Below are 19905 nucleotides of genomic sequence, written 5' to 3'. Positions count from 1 at the left end.
ACCTCTCTAACAGAATACGCTCAAGAACTACGGGAACACCTAACCACCCTGAGAGCAATGGCTGAGACCCATCTAGGACTCGCACAAGACCATCAAGAGAAGGCGTATAACAAAGGGAGCCGCCTATGGAAGTTAGAACCAGGAGAGAGGGTATTAGTTTTGTTACCCACCAGCAAGCTATGTTGGAGTTTGTTTTGCTCTTTGCAGGGAGAAGGAGAGGAGTGTGGAAGCAACTGGTGGGCCTATCCGGCTCCGAGTGAGTAGGAGACACCTCACAAGGAACATATATCCCCCTTCACCACCCAGCATACGTCATTTAACACAACAATACTCTTATGTACTCTTATGTAAAGGCACCTTAATCTAGGACTAACGCTGCTCTTCGTTTTTGCCTACTTTGTAAGTCATTTTTGTTCGAAATGGCATCATGTTTCGGTGAAGGAGGACACAGACCACAGATTGTATATTCAAAATAATAAATGTGATTAACTTAAATGATAGGATAGAGAAAGACCTAACTTGCCCTATGCTAAGGTGCGATTTTCCTACCTAAATAAAACTAACAAAAGTCTGAGTCAAAGAGTTCAATTTAGGATTCTGTCTGTGCCCAAAACCTATGCTTGCCCTCACAACTATAACCATACAATGTGTGGGGATGTCGGCAATCAAAAGAAAATCTGTGTTTAACATAAAGTCCTGTTCTCAGCTTTCTTGAGCACCCTTCCCCAATTATAAAACAGTTCAACAAAGTAAAGTCTCAAAGTTCCCTTTCTAAGAGTTAGAAAGCAATTAGTCTTTTCCCATCTCTTGGTCTCTTCCCCCAAGTTAGGACTCGGGGTGCTCTTCCTCAAGTTCCAAGTCATATAATTCAAACCGTCTTGAAGTAAAATATTTATCGTCAGAACTCAGGGTCCCCTTTGCCCAAGCTTCGTAAGAAATACAAAATGTTCTCGTCTTCCACAGGTTAGTTAAATGTTCTGAAATACAGTTTGAATAATTGTGTAGCTTTCACACATGTTGAAATAGTGTAACTAATTCAGGCTTCAGTATCCTTTGGTTGCCTGTTCTTTTCAAATTCCATTATATTTCAGCACACTGGGGTTGGTTTGGAATGATGTTAATGTTAGCACTTCAAGGTGTGATGGTTTGTATGGATTTAAACTTCCTCTCCTCTTATTGGCTTTCATCTGGTTAGTAGTAACGTTTTAAAATCAATTTGGTATTCAATAATGAAGTCTTTAGCTTAGAGTTCCTTTTCCCTTCATTTTGTGATGCAATAATAGTTCGTTTCACTTTAACAAAATAGTTAAATGTTTGGAGACCTTTGAAAATGTGTTTGCCACACTCAATCCGATGCAAAATATTCCCCTTTGTTTAATAGATCACAAATAGAAGTGTTGGTTTCACTTTAATTGGTTTGTTCAGCATTCAGAGACATTCAAAAATGTGTGTTTTGCCACACGCGACCACTCAGATCCTTCATTTTCGTCCATTAAATAATTGACAAGTATAGTTTTTCGTTTCCCTTTTATGAGCCATTCAATGCTCGGAAACCTTTGAAAGCATGTATCTCGCTACATGTGACCACTGCTATACAAAGTATTTCAATAAATGTTCAAGTTCACGCATGTGCACCGGGTTTCTCCATTTCCAGAAACTCACTGGTCGCTTTGAAAGTGGATTCTGTAGTGCGAATCAGACAGCCTTTTCTCTTTAGCGTTGGGGCTCTTGTTCCTGCCCCTCAGACACTCCTGGGGTGGTCCTCCGCCACAGGGGGATGAGCATGTTGAATTGAAAGGAAAGTGTAGCCTTTCAGCACGGCTTCCTTCACCTTCCCCGCTCTGCTCCAGGGAGTCCCTACTCCCACGCCACGTGAAACCCCTTCATGCACAGGCCTCCTGGTCCTTCTCCGGTTGTTCCCCTTGCCCACTGGGTTGGGCTACATTTATACACTTGCAGTCCTTTAACAAGCTACATGTGTGGATGACTGTTCAGATTTGCCTGACCACAATTAAAGGGACATGCCTGACCTTCACTACTCTTAGCAGGCATCTTCCTTGTCCCAGTACTAGAGTGGTAAAACAGCCTAGTCTTGATTCCAAGATGGCCCCCTGCAGGTGAAGACGTACGTCTCCCGAGCTCCGCAATAGCAGGAACCGAAGGGGTCAAAAGCATGTGAAATGTGCTGAAAACACCAGCAGGAACAGTTTTACGGTGACTACAGGTACGGGCAGCTGAGAGTGCCCATTGCAGGCGTAGTGCTCCAAAATACGGAATTCCACCAACGGTGCAGTTCGTGCGGAAGCTCCAGAGGGGGCTTGGCATGAGGAGAGTCCTTCTGGGGAGGCTTTACCAGTGGAGAGCAAGCGGACCTCCCACGGTCAATCGAGGCATATAATAACCCCCCGGGGGGTCCATCCAAGGAGCTGTGGGCTTCTGGTGTGCTCCCCAACTGGCGGACCGGTGAGGGCACCTGGGGCAGCGACTGCCCAGGGATCGGCACAGCGCCCACGCAGGAGTCCGGGAGCTCTGGAGCACCCCGGAGGCTCTAAGGGGATTGCGCTCCAGAGGAGAAGCAGATCAGCAGCCGTTGCAGCCCAGAGGGGAGGTGGAGGAACCCCTCTGCCAGTTTGTGCCGGAAACTGCCCCGCAGACAGCAATAGAGGGGCCGGAGGACAACCTGCGGGCCCTACGAACCCACTGCAGGATAAGTGGAGGCGCTCGGGATCTGGCGGGTGGAGGACCGGGTGTCCTACACGGACCGAGTGGGGCCCCGCCTCCCCCCGAACCCCGAGCGGTGGACGGGAGACAGCTGACGGAGGACCCTTGCATCGTTGAGGGTGATCGGCAGGAGCGGGGGCAGCTCCGGAACAACAAGTGTGACAGAGCGGAACAGGTGCAGAGGGGCCTGGAAATTGAAGGTGTAGACACGAGCCCCGCCAGGGAGCATGGTGCCAGCAGGAGTTACGGACACCAGAGCAGCAAGGTAGGAGTTTCGCCCTCCTCCCCCTAACAATATACATTCACCGACGGGAGCTCCAGCTCAGGGCTGTCAGCTGTAGCCACTCCTGGGGAGGTGGTGAGGAGTGGGTCGAGGCTCTGCAGGCATTCCCCTGGAGCCAGATGGGCCCCAATGAAATAGAGGACAAGGATCCATCAGTAACCTACTAAACTGTAAGCCCTGAAAATCAAAAGTTGCAGAGTGCCACAGCTAAAAACGGGTGATAAGGGCGGCTACAAATCGCCCCCTTTTGCATTTCTACCAGCAGGAAGATACTGTTGGGTCCCCCGGGGGTGGGGAGGACAGCCCCTGGCCCCACAAACTGCCCAAACTAATTTCGGCTGTCGCACGGGCAGCGTAAACCTAGCGGAGGGCACAATTTAGAAAAGATACTAGCGATCAGTCTAAATGCCTGGCGCCAGGATGAAAAGCGCACCCCCAAAAGTGAAAGGATCCCCCAAAAACCAAGAAAACCAACTGGCCAGGTGCTGGGGCCGACAACAACCACAATATACCACAGAGACAACACCAGATACGTCCCCAAGCACAATGACAGGGAGGACCTGTTGGCATGCCTGAACGGAATGGAGACTATAATGACAAATGTATTCCAGACCCAAATTGGTCAGCTACGGGAAGACCTAAAAACCTCACAAGAAGTTCGGGAAGAGGTCAACGAGTTGGGAGAGAAAGTCGATACAATGGAAAGTGGCCTCTCCAATCTATCGGAAGAATCCAAAGAAACCAGCCAGTTGCTGGACCAATTAGCAGTAGCCACAAATAACCTCGAACTACAAGCAGAGGACCTCAAAAATAGGTCACAACGGTCCAACATACGAATTAAGGGCCTATCAGAGTCGGTGCCGGACGAGGATCTACGCGACACACTGCAGCAGATCTTTAGCAACAAGCTGCTGGACACCATGCCGGAAACAATAGGATTTGACAGGATCCACCACGTCGGACCCCGAAGAACGGAAACAGGGGCACGCCCAAGAGATGTGCTGGTGGCACTAACATCCTATGCCAAATAGGAAAGGATTCTGAAAGTAGCCAGATCTACCACTGATCTGACAATCAACGGGAGCCCGATCCAGCTGTTCCGAAACCTGGCGCTGTCCACCCTACACAAGCGGCGCTTAATGCGTCCGGTGACGAGGGCTCTGCGAGACAAACAAATCCCCTACAGCTGGTCGTACCCGTTTGGCCTAACATTAAGTTGGGAGGGAAGACCGAGGAAAATTAGCACTTGTGAGGAGGGCCTCTCGTGTTGGGACTGGAGGGAGACCAGAACCGAGAAGAAAACGGACGGGTCAATAGCAACCAGCCCACGGGGGCCAATCCATGGGAATGGTCCACAACACGTAGGAGCAGACCCAGGAGAGAACCACATCCCAGGGGCCCAACTCATGCTCCATCACGATAGGAAGCTCAACGATGATTGCTCAGGACACTCTCCGTAATCCTGCAAAGGAATCCTAGAACAATACCCCAAAGGGGAAGCTTTCACACCTACAGGCCTGCAGAAGCGGAGCTGGGAGGTGCCGAATCTTGGAATCCAACCCGAGTCAAGGTTCTCTGAGACCTCTCAGAAGTAATGCCCTGTATAGTGACCCTAAGCCCCAGGATGTCAGAGGGGGGGAGGGAAGGGACTAGAGGAAGGGAGGGGGGTAGAGGGAGTTGGGAAGGGAAGGGCGAGATCGACTTCTACCGAAAGTTCCAGGGTAGAATAGAACAGCATAAAGTAGGCGAGGGTGGCAATAAGGCAATCCAAGGTTTGACTAAATGGGGGGGCATCCCTTCACAGTTAGAGGATGGCGGAATCTAATGTAATTTCCCTGAATGCACAGGGGCTGAACTCTCAGACAAAGCACAGAGCAATACTGGAAAGGTTAAGAGCAATGAAGGCGTCAGTGGAGATCCTACAGGAGACCCACCTCCTCCCGAAAGACGAGAAGAGGATGGCCCATCGCGCCTTCCCTCAGCAATATTATGCATCTAGTGGGGGGAAAAAAGAGGGGAGTAGCCATCCTGATAGGGCGAGACTTAGAATTTAAAAAAAACTACAACCCCGTAGGGACAGCGGGGAAAGATACCTCGGGGTCAAAGGGACGATAAAGGGCTGCGTGTACACAATTCGTCATTTATCCCCCCAACGAACAGCAGGATGTGTTCCTCTCGGATCTACTGGGCCAATTGATAGTAGGCGGGGACTTCAATTGTGTTATGGACCCGGCGTTAGATAAGACACCCCCCCCCCCACAGCTGCGGACCAAAAGAACAGGCAGCCACTAGGGCGCCTCTTTAGAGAGTTGGGGGTCAGAGACCTGGCGATTCTTCCGCGAGGGAATCAGAATACACCCATTATTCGGCTGTTCAACTAGGCTATTCCAGGATAGATATGATCCTGGTGTCGGCTACTCTAATCCCCCAGATAACGATGGTAGAAAGAGGGGTGGGACCACGCCCCAGTAATGGTAGGGGTGGATTGGGGGGCAGGAGGGCGGAAGCAAAAGTCACCCTGGAAATTAAATGAACTCCTCCTTAAAGATACAACTTTAAGAGCCCACATGGAAAGCACCATCAATAATTACTTCAAAGAAAACAATAACGGGGAAGTGGGTGGGGGAGGGGTGGGATGCAGGGAAGGCGGTGATTAGAGGGGAGTTTATATTGCAAGCTGCAAAATATTACAGGAAGAGAGCATTGGTGACGCAACAGCTAGAAAAAGAGGTGAAGAAAGCAGAAGCCCAGCATAAGGCCCGACAAACAAGGAAGTCCCTATGAGAGCTCAGGAAGATCCGAGCTCAACTCGAGAACCACATGGCCGAGTGAGTGGCCCATACACTATTAAACGCAAAACAGTCCTATTATACACATGGGGCAAGGCAAATAGATTTCTGGCCGCTAAACTGAGAAAACAAAAGGCCCGAAACTACATCACGCAACTGCACGACAAGCACAGCATACCCCACGCGGCAGAACAAGAAAAAAATGGAAATAATGATGAAATTCCATGAGGACCTACTGTGTGGAGAGAACCTGGATCGGGAGCGACAACTCTCCTATATCCACTCAACCCCCCCTGCCACGGATTGCGGAACAGGATAGGTTAAATCTAGGAAGCCCGATCACAGTGCAGGAGATCAGCGATGCAATCTTGGCACTACCGACAAGGAAAGCTCCCGGTACGGATGGGTTCAGCAACGGCTACTACAAAACTTTCCGTACGCAACTCTTGGCTCCGCTGATGAAGCTCTTTAACACAATCAGAGAAGAGGGGCGGGTAACGCCATATATGGGGCGATCCACGACTATACTTCTTCTAAAACCAGGGAAAGCCCCCCATGAATGCTCCAACTACCGGCCTATCGCATTGCTGAACACTGACACGAAACTATACACAAAAATATTAGCAACAAGACTGATGAAGGTCCTCCCGGGCATAATTCACAACGATCGAGGGGGATTTATCGAAGGCCGACACACTCAGGACAATGTGAGAAGAGCAATAAATGTAATAGATGCAGGGAAACAAACACAACAAGCGATCACGTTGGCCGCTCTGGATGCAAGACAGGCATTCGACAGCATGGACTGGTATTACCTGGAACTTGTGTTGGAAGGCTTCGGATGTGGTCCAGAATTCACGAACATGGTGCTAGCCAATTAATAAATCCCGTCAACAAGTTTCACACTCAATGGTCAAAGCTCGGAGTATGGCAAAGTTTGCAGAGGCACGCAACAAGGATGCCCGCTCTACCCATTGATCTTCGCAATGGCAATGGAACCATGTGCCACGAGGTTCAGGCAGGATGCGGAAATCAGGGGAATGAAGTTTGGCCAGATGACCCATAAAAATCGCGCTATATGCCGATGACATTATGCTCTTCATGAGCGACCCTGAAGTAACGATGCCCCGAGCAATGTCACAATTACAGGAATTCCGAGAGGTCTCTGGATTCGCCATCAATTTCTCCAAATCTAAGGCAATGAACATCACGGAGAAGAAAGAAGCGATTAAGAAACTGGAGAACTTCCCAGTGTCCTGGGTGGAGGACTTGCTGGAGTATCTGGGGATCCGCCTAACGTGCGATCTAAACAAACTATGCAGGACGAACATAACTCCCCTATGGAAACAGTTGCAGGAAGATATGCTTAAATGGGAAACTCAGGAACTGTCGTAGTTCGCCCGAATCACAGCAGTAAAAAGGACTATCCTCCGCAGACTCCTCTACGTGTGGGTGCCATCCTGATGTCAATTACCCCGGCCAGGATCAAAGAGCTGCAAAATGCAATATTTAAGTTTATTTGGCATGGGAAGAAACCAAAGATCCAGAAGCGCATAATGACGTGCCCAACACTCCTCGGAGGCCTGGGAGTTCCGGACATGAACGGATACATACTGGCTGCGCAGCTGGCCCCTATGTTAAGGTGGGCAAACCCCCGAAAACCACAAAGGCTGGTGTCAAATTCAGCAAGCGACTACGTCCACCCCTCTAAAAGCTCTATTAAGCCTGAAAATCCGGGACCGAGAGAAAGGTGGTCCCCTACTGGAGGCAACCAAATGGTCCCTCCTCAACTGGGACAAAGCCCGGAAAAGGAAGGGAATCTCACGAAGGGTAGGCCCCAGCACTCCGCTTATGCACAACCTAGACTTCTCACCGGGCCTCCAAAAAAAGTTCTGGGAAGGATGGGCAGGAGCCGACACATTGACTCTGCAAGATTTATATAATAATGGTACCCCACTGCTCTTCACAGAATGCCAGCAGAAATTCGGCCTAGAAGAAAAAAGTTGTTATAGATACACACAGATTAGGCACTGGCTAACTCACCCAACAGTGAAGCAGGCAGGCACGAGGACACTCTCTGGTCTTGAACTGACCCTACAGGAAGGTCAGACGGCGAAGGGAGTGACCAGACTTTCCAGATTACTCATCAAAGAAAAACCAGAAGATGTGCTCCTCCTATACCTCGGAGTCCATTCGTACCAACTGAACAAACTCCAAAGGGCACAAAATGCAGCATCCAAATGGCTACTTTGCACTTGGCCCAAGAGACCACGTCTCCCCAACCCTTAAGACGCTGCACTGGCTTCCAGTAGCCCGAAGGGTGGCCTTCAAAACCTTATGTATCTCTCATTGAGCACTGCATAAAACAGGACCTCAATACCTTCAAGACAAACTAAAACCCTACCACCCCCCACGCACCCTTCATCATTCTCAGCCTTGGCCCCCCCACACTGTGGAATTCACTCCCACCTCACAGCTGTCTGAGGACTTAACGTTGTTCCGCAAACTGCTGAAAACCTGGCTCTTCCCATAAAACCAACCCGTACCATACTAACCCAAACAGTCTAACAGCAACTTAATGACACCAATCCAACAAACTACTTGATGCGAGAAATCGATAGCTAATAACCCCTAATATAAACTAGAAGGACAAACAGAACTAAACGCATAAAGTAGATCAAAGCAGTAAAAGGGTCAACAAGAATAAACCATACGTTAACAGTAAAGAGAGTTAAACTGCTGAAATTGATGGAATGCATGAAAGAATAAACGAAATGAATGGCATGGATGAGATAGTTAGAATCAATAAAGCAGATGGAACACATGAATGCGCTGAATGGAAGAATAGATAGCTACATAGCTCAAATGAGTGTGGAAATTGAATGGGGGCGAGTGCATAGAGGGGGCGAGAGCGTAGCGGGGGCAGCGAGTAGAATGCAGGAATGCGCATACCAGATGAATGTGCAGAACAGACAAGCGTAAACTGGATGAGTGTGTAGAACAAATGAGTATGTGGAGCCCACGAACACGGAAATGGGGTGAGTGTGTAGATCGTCGGAGCAGATGAATACACAGGCCTGGCGAATGTATGGAGTGGACGAGTATATGGAGCGGATGAGTGTATGGAGCGGATGAGTGCATGGAGCGGATGAGTGCATGGAGCGGATGAGTGTATGGAGAGGACAAATATGCAGAGCAGATGAAGGTCTAGAACAGATGGGTGTAGAGATGAATATATAGAACAGGATATTACTGTTGGATGGGTGAAAAACACGAGTGCCTAAAACGGATGAGAGGGGATGAGCTTGTGAAGTGGACGAGTGCGTGAAGCGGATGAATGCGTAGAGGGGACGAGTGCGTGAAGCGGATGAATGCGTAGAGGGGATGAATGCGAGTGCATAGAGGGGGTGAGTGCGTAAAACAGGTGAATGCATAGTAAAGTGAATGAGTACCTCGAGCAAACAAGTTCCTGGAGCAATCGAATGGACTGAGTGAACCGACGTGTTGCCTATAGCGGACGAGCACAGATGCATCCAGCACTGATGAGTGCATTGAATGGATGAATACGTAGAGCTACTGAATGCGTAGAGCAAGAAGCAGACAAGAGTACATGTGTGGGGTGGGCATGCGCGGGGCGGACAAGAGGGCATGCGCGGGGTGGACAAGAGCACACGGGGCGGACCTGAGTATATTAGACCAGACTGGGGTGCATGAATGGATAGGAGTGCACGCTACGGACTGGAGCGGGTGGAATTGTGTAGCATATATAGTATGGTTTGGAATGCTGAGAACGTGGAAAGAGCATATAACCCATCATATCACACCACCACGCTTACTCTCTCCTTTACATCACCACGCAACTAGAACACAGGGATACTATGACACCATTCGGCATAACTGTTCTCATACCAACATCCGCGGCTTACTCCACATCATTCTAAGTAAACACTGCTGGTTTCACACCCCCCAGCCAGGTGTTCTCCTCAGGCCTAACGCAGCCGCAACCGCTCTGGATGAAAACCTGCCAGAACGAACACATTCTCCTGATCTCTCAACCACCACACCTACCGCTAAGAAGCAGCTATCACATGGATACCACATGAGCTGCACACATACCCGGTGCTCACATACACCTTTGACTCTCCCTACTCTCTCTACTGATCTGAACTTCGGTTCCCAAGGGCATTCAACCAACCAGCGCCTTCAGACCATACCAATGGTATATAAGGCGCTATATAAGTGCAAAATAACATAACATATAAAGTGAGCTGGGAAAGGGATGTGGACGAACCCATAACTGAGCAGGAATGGCACCAAATCTGGGCAAGAGCACAGGGAACCTCAAGATGCACCACGATTAAAGAATCAGCATATAAACTATGCCTCAGATGGTATTTATCCCCCCACCGGATATACAAAATCAACAAGTCCTACTCACCCAATTGCTGGAGGAAATGTGGAGAGAGAGGCAATCTATTCCACATGTGGTGGACATGCCCCAAAGCAAACACGTTCTGGAAGGAAATATTAGGCCACATCAAAGACATTACAGGGGTGGAACTACCAATGTCCGTCCCCAAAATCAATCCTGCTGGGAGTGCCCATAGAAGGGATATATGCAATGGCAGGGCCTCTTTAATCACTCATCTGCTATCGGCAGCGAGAATGACCCTATCATAGAACTGGAAGAACGAGCCCGGTCCACAGACAGCTTGGTGGTGGGTCAAGGTCTGGGGAGTAATGGCCATGGAGAAGATATGCGCCCTCAATTCGGGTAATTACCTACAGTTCCTGACTACATGGTCGCCCTTTCATGACCTAGTGAAGGACAGATGAGCCCAATATTTCAAGCCACGCCTACTCAGGAGCATACATGTTATATGAACTTCTACTCATGAAAAACCAGGATACAATTGCCTATGAATGGCCTCACTCAGTTGGATCTCTACATCCCAAAAGTTGGAGTTTGAACGTTGGGGGAATAAAGGGTATAGAGGGGGGGGTAAAACAGAAAAGACTCGAGGGCTTGCAAACGACTGTCGCCCTGAAGAGCAAGTATGCAGGTGATACACAACATCCTGCCAGACAATAAGGACCCATCTTCGGGAAATTACCAATGCTTAGCTTTTGTATGCCTTTGATTGATAAATAAAGTTGTTTAAAAAAGAAAAAGCAGCCTAGTCTTCATTGCTCTTAGTTTCTTCTTCTTTGTGCCAGTACCGTCAAGTGTCAATGGTGGAGAAATGAGGTGTGCATACCTATAATAGCCCATGTAGATTGGGTTGGTTGTCACTAGGAAAAGGGGGAGACCATGTCTTGCCCAAGGGTACCCCACTCCCTGTCCCAAAGGACCCTCCACCCAGGCGATCCTCCCTCACTTCTGCGCCCCGAGGGTCAGGATCCAATAGCAATGGATTTTCCCTGGCCAACAGCGTAGAGGATCCAAAGGGGTCGAGAAGTGAGAATGCCCCTCAGGTTTCTCACAGTTAAAACAGAAATACTCTGCTAGATGTAAAAAACAAAGCAGCATCCCCAAAGCACAAACTTACATCACCCACCATTCAAGGTTCACAGGGAACCATGGCCTTCCTCAGAACCAAAACCACAATTGTGTGAAAAGTTACAGAGAGAGCACTCCAATCTTCTAAGAGTTGGGGCTTCCACAGGCAATAGATTCACAGTTCTCAAAGTACACAAAATCAATGCTCCATTGTGGTGGCCTAGTCATTCCCCCCTCTGTCACTAGTATACTGTGGTTATTAAAAACATCAGAGGTTTATGAGAAAAATGTATGTGCTTCAAAGGAAAAATTGCCTAGCTGAACCACTACACATCAGTGTGGAGTAAACTTCCAGTTATTCTTGTGCCTAGAAAAAAAATGACTTTAGAACATGGGTGCACAACATACGGCCCGCGGGCCAGTTGCGGCCCGCCATGCTCTTTTGTCCGGCCCGCAAGGCACAAAGACTTTCCTAATGGAGGGCGGCCCGCGGCCGCCCTCCATTTGGAAAGTCTTTGTTGTCTTCCGGGCCGGACAAAACACTGGCCCTCATTGGCTCAGCAAACACACGCATCACGTCGCTCCTACGAGCCATGTAATGCGTGTGTGCTGCACCAATGGAGGGCCAGCACTACGGCTGGCGTGGACCATAAGGCTTGATGCCGGAAGGCATTTCAGCCTTGGACCACGCCAGCCGTAGTACGAGTCCAGTGTTCCTGCTTACCTGCCGCTTACCTGCCTGCCTTCCAGCACGTCTCCGGTAAGTGGTCTGTTTGTGTTTGTGTGTCGGGTCTGTTTTGCTTTGTTTGTGTGTGTATGTTGCGAGGGGGTGTCGGATGTGTGTCGGATGTTTGGATCTGAATGTATTTTGTGTGTATGTTGAGATGCGGGGGTGGGGGGGTGTTGGATGTGTGTCGGATGTTTGGATCTGAATGTATTTTGTGTGTATGTTGAGATGTGGGGGTGGGGGGGTGTTCGATGTGTGTCGGATGTTTGGATTTAAATGTATTTTGTGTGTATGTTGAGATGCGGGGGTGGGGGGGTGTTGGATGTGTGTCGGATGTTTGGATTTTAATGTTTTTTGTGTGTATGTTGGGGTGGGGGGTGTTGGGTGTGTGTCGGATGTTTGGATCTGAATGTATTTTATGTGTATGTTGAGATGCGGGGGTGGGGGGGGTGTTGGATGTGTGTCGGATGTTTTGATTTGAATGTATTTTGTGTGTATGTTGAGATGTGGGGGTGGGGGGGTGTTGGATGTGTGTGGGGGGTGGGGGTTTGGGTCTGTATGTTTCATTGTTTGAGAGTGTGCTGAGTTGGGGGGTGGGGGTTCGGGTCTGGTTGGGTGCTTGTGTGTGTGTGCTGATTTGGGGGGTGGGGGTTTGGAGTTGGGGGGGGTGGGGGTTCGGGTCTGGTTGGGTGCTTGTGTGTGTGTGTGTGCTGATTTGGGGGTGGGGGTTTGGAGTTGGGGGGGTGGGGGGTCCGGGTCTGTATGGGTGCATGTTTGAGAGTGTGCTGAGTTGGGGGGTGGGGGTTCGGGTCTGGTTGGGTGCTTGTGTGTGTGTGTGTGCTGAGTTGGGGGGTGGGGGTTTGGAGTTGGGGGGGTGGGGGTTCGGGTCTGTATGGGTGCATGTTTGTGTGTGTGCTGAGTTGGGGGGTGGGGGGTTTGGGTCTGTATGGGTGCATGTTTGAGAGTGTGCTGAGTTGGGGGGTGGGGGTTCGGGTCTGGTTGGGTGCGCGTGTGTGTGTGTGCTGATTTGGGGGGTGGGGGTTTGGAGTTGGGGGGGTGGGGGGTTCGGGTCTGTATGGGTGCATGTTTGAGAGTGTGCTGAGTTGGGGGGTGGGGGTTCGGGTCTGGTTGGGTGCTTGTGTGTGTGTGTGCTGAGTTGGGGGGTGGAGGGGGCCATGGGGCATAGTGTTTGGTTGGGGGTAAGGGACATGGGGCATAGTGTTTGGTTGGGGGTGAGGGTGCCATGGGGCATAATGTTTGGTTGGGGGTGAGGGGGTCATGGGGCATAATGTTTGGTTGGGGTGAGGGACATGGGGCATAGTGTTTGGTTGGGCGTGAGGGGGCCATGGGGCATATTGTTTGGTTGGGGGTGAGGGGGCCATGGGGCATAGTGTTTGGTTGGGGGTGAGGGGGCCATGGAGCATAGTGTTTGGTTGGGGGTGAGGGTGCCATGGGGCATAATGTTTGGTTGGGGGTGAGGGACATGGGGCATAGTGTTTGGTTGGGGGTGAGGGGGCCATGGGGCATAGTGTTTGGTTGGGGGTGAGGGGGCCATGGGGCATAGTGTTTGGTTGGGGGTGAGGGGGCCATGGAGCATAGTGTTTGGTTGGGGGTGAGGGGGCCATGGAGCATAGTGTTTGGTTGGGGGTGAGGGACATGGGGCATAATGTTTGGTTGGGGGTGAGGGGGCCATGGGGCATAGTGTTGGGGGTGAGGGACATGGGGCATAGTGTTTGGTTGGGGGTGAGGGAGCCATGGGGCATAATGTTTGGTTGGGGGTGAGGGACATGGGGCATAATGTTTGGTTGGGGGTGAGGGTGCCATGGGGCATAGTGTTTGGTTGGGGATGAGGGGGCCATGGAGCATAGTGTTTGGTTGGGGGTGGGGGAGCCATGGGGCATAATGTTTGGTTGGGGGTGAGGGGGCCAAGGGGCATAGTGTTTGGTTGGGGGTGAGGGACATGGGGCATAGTGTTGCACTCCAAGAGTGAACCCAATAATAAAGCTAAAACAGGCACAGTTGGGAGATGTTCATCTTTGGCTTTTTGAGGAAATCTAACTCAATGAAGGCCATACTCCTCTTGGGCAACCCAAATAGCAAACTGTAGCAGTCCAAAATGACAGCATGTCCAATCTAGGGTCAATAAAATATATATAAGTTAACTAAACATGCGAGATACAATAACTAAATAGAAATAAATTATAACAATGGAAAATGTGTAGTACAAAATGTAAGTTTGAAATGCAAATAAAAATCGTTACCCCTCAAAAACATTATTTTTCCATGTGTTTAGTAGAAATTGGGGGTTTAAAAAGCCTCCTGCCACGCCCCGCCTACAGCCCCGCCCACATTTACTTTTCGGCCCACGATAGCCCTCATGTAAGGTACTTTCGGCCCTCTGTCAAAATCAGTTGTGCACCCCTGCTTTAGAAAGTCCTGTGACAGAGAACATCCTTTATAATCATGTATGCAAGGGCCTATATGCAGAACTGAAGAGCTGTGTATCAAAAGGTACTGAATAGATCATAATAACTAACATTGCTGTAGGCAGTCCTCCAAGCCCGTGATTTTTTAGAATGGCATGCCATTACAGAGGGAGGTAGACCATATGCAAATCAGAATTGGACCCACGCAAAAAGGAGAAATATAGCCCCATGGGGTAGGTCACACCCCTTTTGCATGACACCACAAGCAACCCAAGAAATGTTTTGCCTTATTGGGCTGCCCCCTTATTTGCACTTGATTTTGCAGACACAACACAGCAGACTGAAAAAGATTGGTCTTGGGATTGCTCAAAGCAAGTCAATGGTTAGAAATTGCTCAAATACTTTCAGCCATCCATTCCACACCAGTGTAGTACAAGGGCCAGAGATGTTTGCCACTATGCCTACATGTATTCTGTTGAAATGGCCCATGTTTTGTTTTCACCAGCATCTGCACCAAAGAGTCTTGACCTTGTTTTTACATTGTGCATGCTAGGTTGTAGGTTTTTCAACAGGAGTGAAATGAGGTCCCTCTTTACACACCTGAAATCGGATTTCTATACAGGCCCCCTGTCTTCATCCCTCTGACAGGACGGCTTTGGCACATGCAAACCCCAAGCCTAATGCTCTGGAATGGGCTGTGCCCTGCCAGCTGGACTGTAGGCACGGTCTTCAACAGGGATGAATCAGAATTCTGATTCCACATACTACCAACATACAGAGTCCTTAGCAATTGGTCCATGGGTGGCAACCTGCTAATGAGAGGGCCATCATTTAACAGAAAAGGCAGGGGCACTCCTAGAGCAAAGTGAAATATGTATGCTGTGACCTTAAAGTCCCCACTCCTAAAGGAACCAAACAGTTGCTTACCTTCTTCTTGGGCAGGAGTAGCTCCTCCAGCTCCTCATCCCCAGCTCCCTCTTCGAATGTCACTTTGCGTTTAGACATGACCAGGCTATGGGTAATCTAAATGAAAGACACAGACGGAAGAGCATGAACTGGGTTATCCAATGTCAGAGAAATTCACACTTGGCCCCTCCTTAAGGCAGTCTCCTAGGAAGGCCTTTCTATTCCAACACTTGAAAAACAGGGATAATGAGCATTCTCAACACAAGAAATCGAGCAAAGGCTCTCATTAAGCAGCAAGTTATGCAAGCACAATAGGGGACCAATGTGTAACACCCTACAGTCCTATTAGCCTTCACATGCACGCTTCTTCTTCCCAGCTTGAACCCCACACATCCTTTCCCAAAGATGCACCTTTGCTGGTCAGTCGCCCCCCCTCCAGGGTTTAAAACATGGCCAGTGGCTACTGTAAGGATAGCACAATAACCACTAACTTAGCTGTACCAACAGTGGCATGACGTAGAAGAGTACCAACCCTCACATCTGTCTAAGCAAGATAATGCTATCAGCTGCTGGCAGCAACTCTGCCAAAGTGAAAAAAAGAAAATAACCCACCAAGGCATAGCCAGAAATATTACAAACAGGAAATAGTGGGGTTGCCAACACCTAAATAGATGAGATTCTCTGCAGAGAGAGAGGCACGCGCTAGAGATGTGAGGTGATGTCCTTTGTGAGCATGCAAATGGTGTGCGTTTGCTTATTTTAGCTCATATTGTCATGCAGTGGTTGGATGTGAAACTGTCTACGTACACTTTTTTCCCCTTTTTAAAAACGTTTACAAGGCTCTGGTATGTGTACCTTTATTGAGACCCTCCCACGCAGTCATACCAACTTTAGATTTTCACTATGGGGGAAGAAACTTGCCCACCCATGTCCTGAATATGAGCATTCGACCGAGTGAATTGAGGAACCCGACCCCTCCCCAGGCCAAAGAAGTGCATTTTACAGTACATCTTTCAGATGGAATTGGAAAAAAACAATAAGGTGTATTGGGAGCTCTGTACATATAACATGTTAGCAACCGTCACTCAACATAAGCTACTTTTGCAGCAGTCTGCCTTAGGACCCACATTCATCTTTCCAAGAAATTAACATTGGATGTTGATCCATGATATTGCTCTAAGTCCATGTATTACCATCCCTGATATTGCTCGTAATCACTTCATTACCAACAGTACAGGTGAAAGAAGTACGACTTAAAAGCCAACAGATTTTCATCTTCAGCCACATTGACAGTGCACACAGTCTCGTATGGGATTGCATAATATTCTTAAAATGAGTGACCAAAGGATGACGGGTGGCAGCTTAATAGGTAGGTGTCTTTTATTGGCAGACAACAATTCTCAAATAGGTAGGCAGGAGAGGCAGTTGGAGGCAAGCATATGTGACAGAGATTCTGGGCATCCAACATCAGAGGAAGTAGCTTCTGCAGACCAACAGAATTTATGATTTTTGAATGAATTTGTAAAGCGTTCAGATCAAATGGCATAAAGCACTAAAAGGACTATTCAAGGAAAATAGAACAAGCAACAACCAATCAGTACTTCTACTACAAGTGAGGCAAACAAAGATCAAACAAATTAGTCTGATGTCCTTTCTGTAAGTGGCTCAAGTTAGGATTCCCTCTTAATGCCGAGGGAAGGTTATTGCAAATTCTGGCACCTTGTACAGGGAAAGGTTTTCCCTCCAGCATAATCCGCTTGAATTTGGGGCAAAAGAGAGTCTGAAGATAGGATGTGGAAGAATATAATAGTCAAACTGGGGACTAGTAAAATGGAGATTTACCATATATACTTTTATGGGTCATTAGCAACTTTAGACTTTCTGGCTGAAATTGGTTATTACCGAAGGTCCTTCAGAACTACTATGATATGGAACATACCGAATGGTCCCATCTGTATTATTCGGTATGATTTGCAATTTATGAGAAACACAGGAAGTCCCAAATACAGGAAATTGCAATAATCCAACTTGGCACTCATTTTTTTATTTCATTTGTAGAGTGCCCAAGCATCAGGGCACTGTTGCAAATCAGTTACACACAAAATCGTCTTCCTCCGGCGGTGCATTTCCTGCCACAAAACATGTAGACATAACAATCATCTATGCAGGTTACTTACATATCAGATACTTTTACTGAAATCCTGAGGTATAGGAATTGTCACAAAGGACCTCATTAAGCAAATAACCATGTTTTCAAGGCCTTTCAGAAAGGCCAACAAGAGACCTCGGACCTTAGGTCAGGGGCAGGGGGGGGGTGTTCCAGTGGTTCACAGCTACTGTAGGGAAGCTGGTACCTCCTCCTCTCGCACTTTTCGGAGGGCCTGGCAATGAGCATGGATGAACCTTACCGGTCCAGTGGTCTTGTATTGGTATTGTGGGGAAGTATTGGTTAGGCATCTGTAGATAATGGGCAAGGTTTTGAAAATAATCCTTTCCCGAAATGGTAGCCAGTAAGCTTTTTTTCTGGCAGCTGATATGTGGTCTCTTTTCGGGATGTTCAGCGCTGCTCAGAGAGCATTGTTTTGGATTACCTGTAATTTGTTGATGTTATGTTTAGAGTAGCCCGCAAAAAGGACATTAGAGTAGGACATTAGTGTAATCCAATCTCACCCCGATAACTGCTCGGCGATAGTTAAGCAACTATACAGTGTCAGGAACTGCCTGGCTGCGTTGATCAGGAGGCTATTGCGTCGACTTGTTTGGGAGAGGCGGAGAGGGAGAGGGAGGAGAGGAAGAAGAGGGATCCAAGTGAATACCCAGTGTTTTTACTGAGGTTGAGACAGGTATCCGAATCCCATCTATTGTGAAAGAGGTGAATAGGTGCCAAGTTTCTTCAGCATCACAGAAAAGCCCACCATATCATACAAGTCAATTCATTACATTTTTCCTTACAGTAAAATTCTAATAATTCTTTTACAGACCTAAAAATCATCCCAAATCAGCGGCAGTGCTATACTATATGGTGATTCTTGGTCATAGGCGACATTGTTTTTAATTCGGACCTTAGCTGTGCAAAGATGCAATTATACATTGTGCATTGCTATATTTCATTTACACATATGGGCAGTTGTGCAGACCGTTGTATGGTCCAGGCGCTCACTTCAGGATCTTACCATAATTACTCATAGTTCATGGCCGATTTATAAAGTTGTCATTCCAGTGTGAAACATCTCGGCTATAGTAGACCATACCCGATATAATGCGCTATGTACCGCAACTGTGTGAGGGTTCAGACAGTAGGCCCAAAATTCAGTGAATTTAATATTGTCGTACATGTGTACAAAGCCCCCCATAGGTGCACATGTATACAGTGCTCAAATTAGGGCATTCAGTGAACAAATGCCTCACAGTTTCTGGGCTGTCTTACGTTTACAGATATGACAAATCCTGTTTTCCACAGTGATTTTCAATAGTGACCCCAAAACTGTTAGAATCGGAAGTTGGTTAATCCGAAATCGCAAAAGGAGCCAGCGTATTTCTGGGCTAGGCAATATCAAATAACGTTGAGGGCTCTTATATTTGTGAACCACATTGGAAACGTTATTTAAGCTTTTTAGAGTAGCAATGTGGTCATTGTTCTTATTCCAGTCATGCAGGCCGAATTTGGATTTGAAAGACTTTTAACCGCTGGTATCCTCCCCTGATGGACCAGTTTGGATACCTGGTAGATGGTAGATATAACTTATAACCAGATCGTAATACAAGGCATCTTTATACTGACCGCTTCTCCCACGGTTTGAGCCCAAGATTTTTAGGATAGGGCATAAGGGTGTCATTTTAGCCTTCAGCTATAACTCTGGCCTTTTTCTTTCAACTTGTCCCCCAGTGAGATTAGACCTAACTTGAGGCATAATGCTCCATCGGGATGGAAGGTCTCAGCCCTAATAGCTTTCTCCACAACACTCCCTCTAAGTAGTTTAGACATCTCAAATCCTTCCTAGTCAGCGCCTCAAGGCCTTATAAAAATCGCAGGACAGAAGCAAGACTCGAGTTGAAAAATCCTGCAACATCTTCCCAGTCACGGCCAACATGGAGAGCACCCTGTAGTTTGCTAGCAGGGCCCAGTCTCCTTTCTTAAAGACAGGTACCAGCACCGACTGCCTCCATGTGGACGGACTGGTGTGTTCTTTGCAGACCCTGTCAAATTGGACCTTCAGGTAAGATAATCAGCGCTTAAGTTTGCTCCTAAGGACCACGCTGACCAAGCCGTTGGGACCGGGTGCCCTAGGGAACTTGTTTTTGATGGCTGCTCTTATGGCCTGTGCGGAGGTGTCTAATGGTCATATTTCCCCATCCCCAGGGTCACTGGGGGACAGAGACAACATTTTTTAATTCATCTTTGCGCCAACAAAACACAACCAATTGGCTTCACCAATAGGGTTAAGGGTCTGCTTTTCCTGGTCTCACTTGGCCGCAGTCAATATTTGCCATATTGATCTCAGATTTCCACTAGCAAGTGTACCAATCATACATTGCCACTGTATGTTCAAAGC

The 19905-nt window shown here is 48.2% G+C and overlaps 1 protein-coding gene across 2 annotated transcripts in view; it reads right to left on the bottom strand.

The window, feature by feature from the left end:
* The window catches only part of CD2BP2 (CD2 cytoplasmic tail binding protein 2), a 224263-nt gene that overhangs the window by 166492 nt on the left and 37866 nt on the right, over positions 1 to 19905 (bottom strand). For both annotated transcript variants that reach the window (XM_069651655.1, XM_069651656.1), the window contains exon 2: positions 15374 to 15469. In XM_069651655.1, coding sequence (XP_069507756.1) covers positions 15374 to 15469 — 96 coding nt within the window. The remainder of the gene's footprint in view (positions 1 to 15373; positions 15470 to 19905) is intronic.

This window comes from Ambystoma mexicanum, chromosome 3p, assembly GCF_040938575.1.
Source record: "Ambystoma mexicanum isolate Mex_15411 chromosome 3p, UKY_AmexF1_1, whole genome shotgun sequence".
Classification (NCBI taxonomy): domain Eukaryota; kingdom Metazoa; phylum Chordata; class Amphibia; order Caudata; family Ambystomatidae; genus Ambystoma; species Ambystoma mexicanum.
The sequence above is the reverse complement of the archived record's forward strand: the minus strand, read 5'-3'. Positions and strand labels throughout refer to the sequence as shown.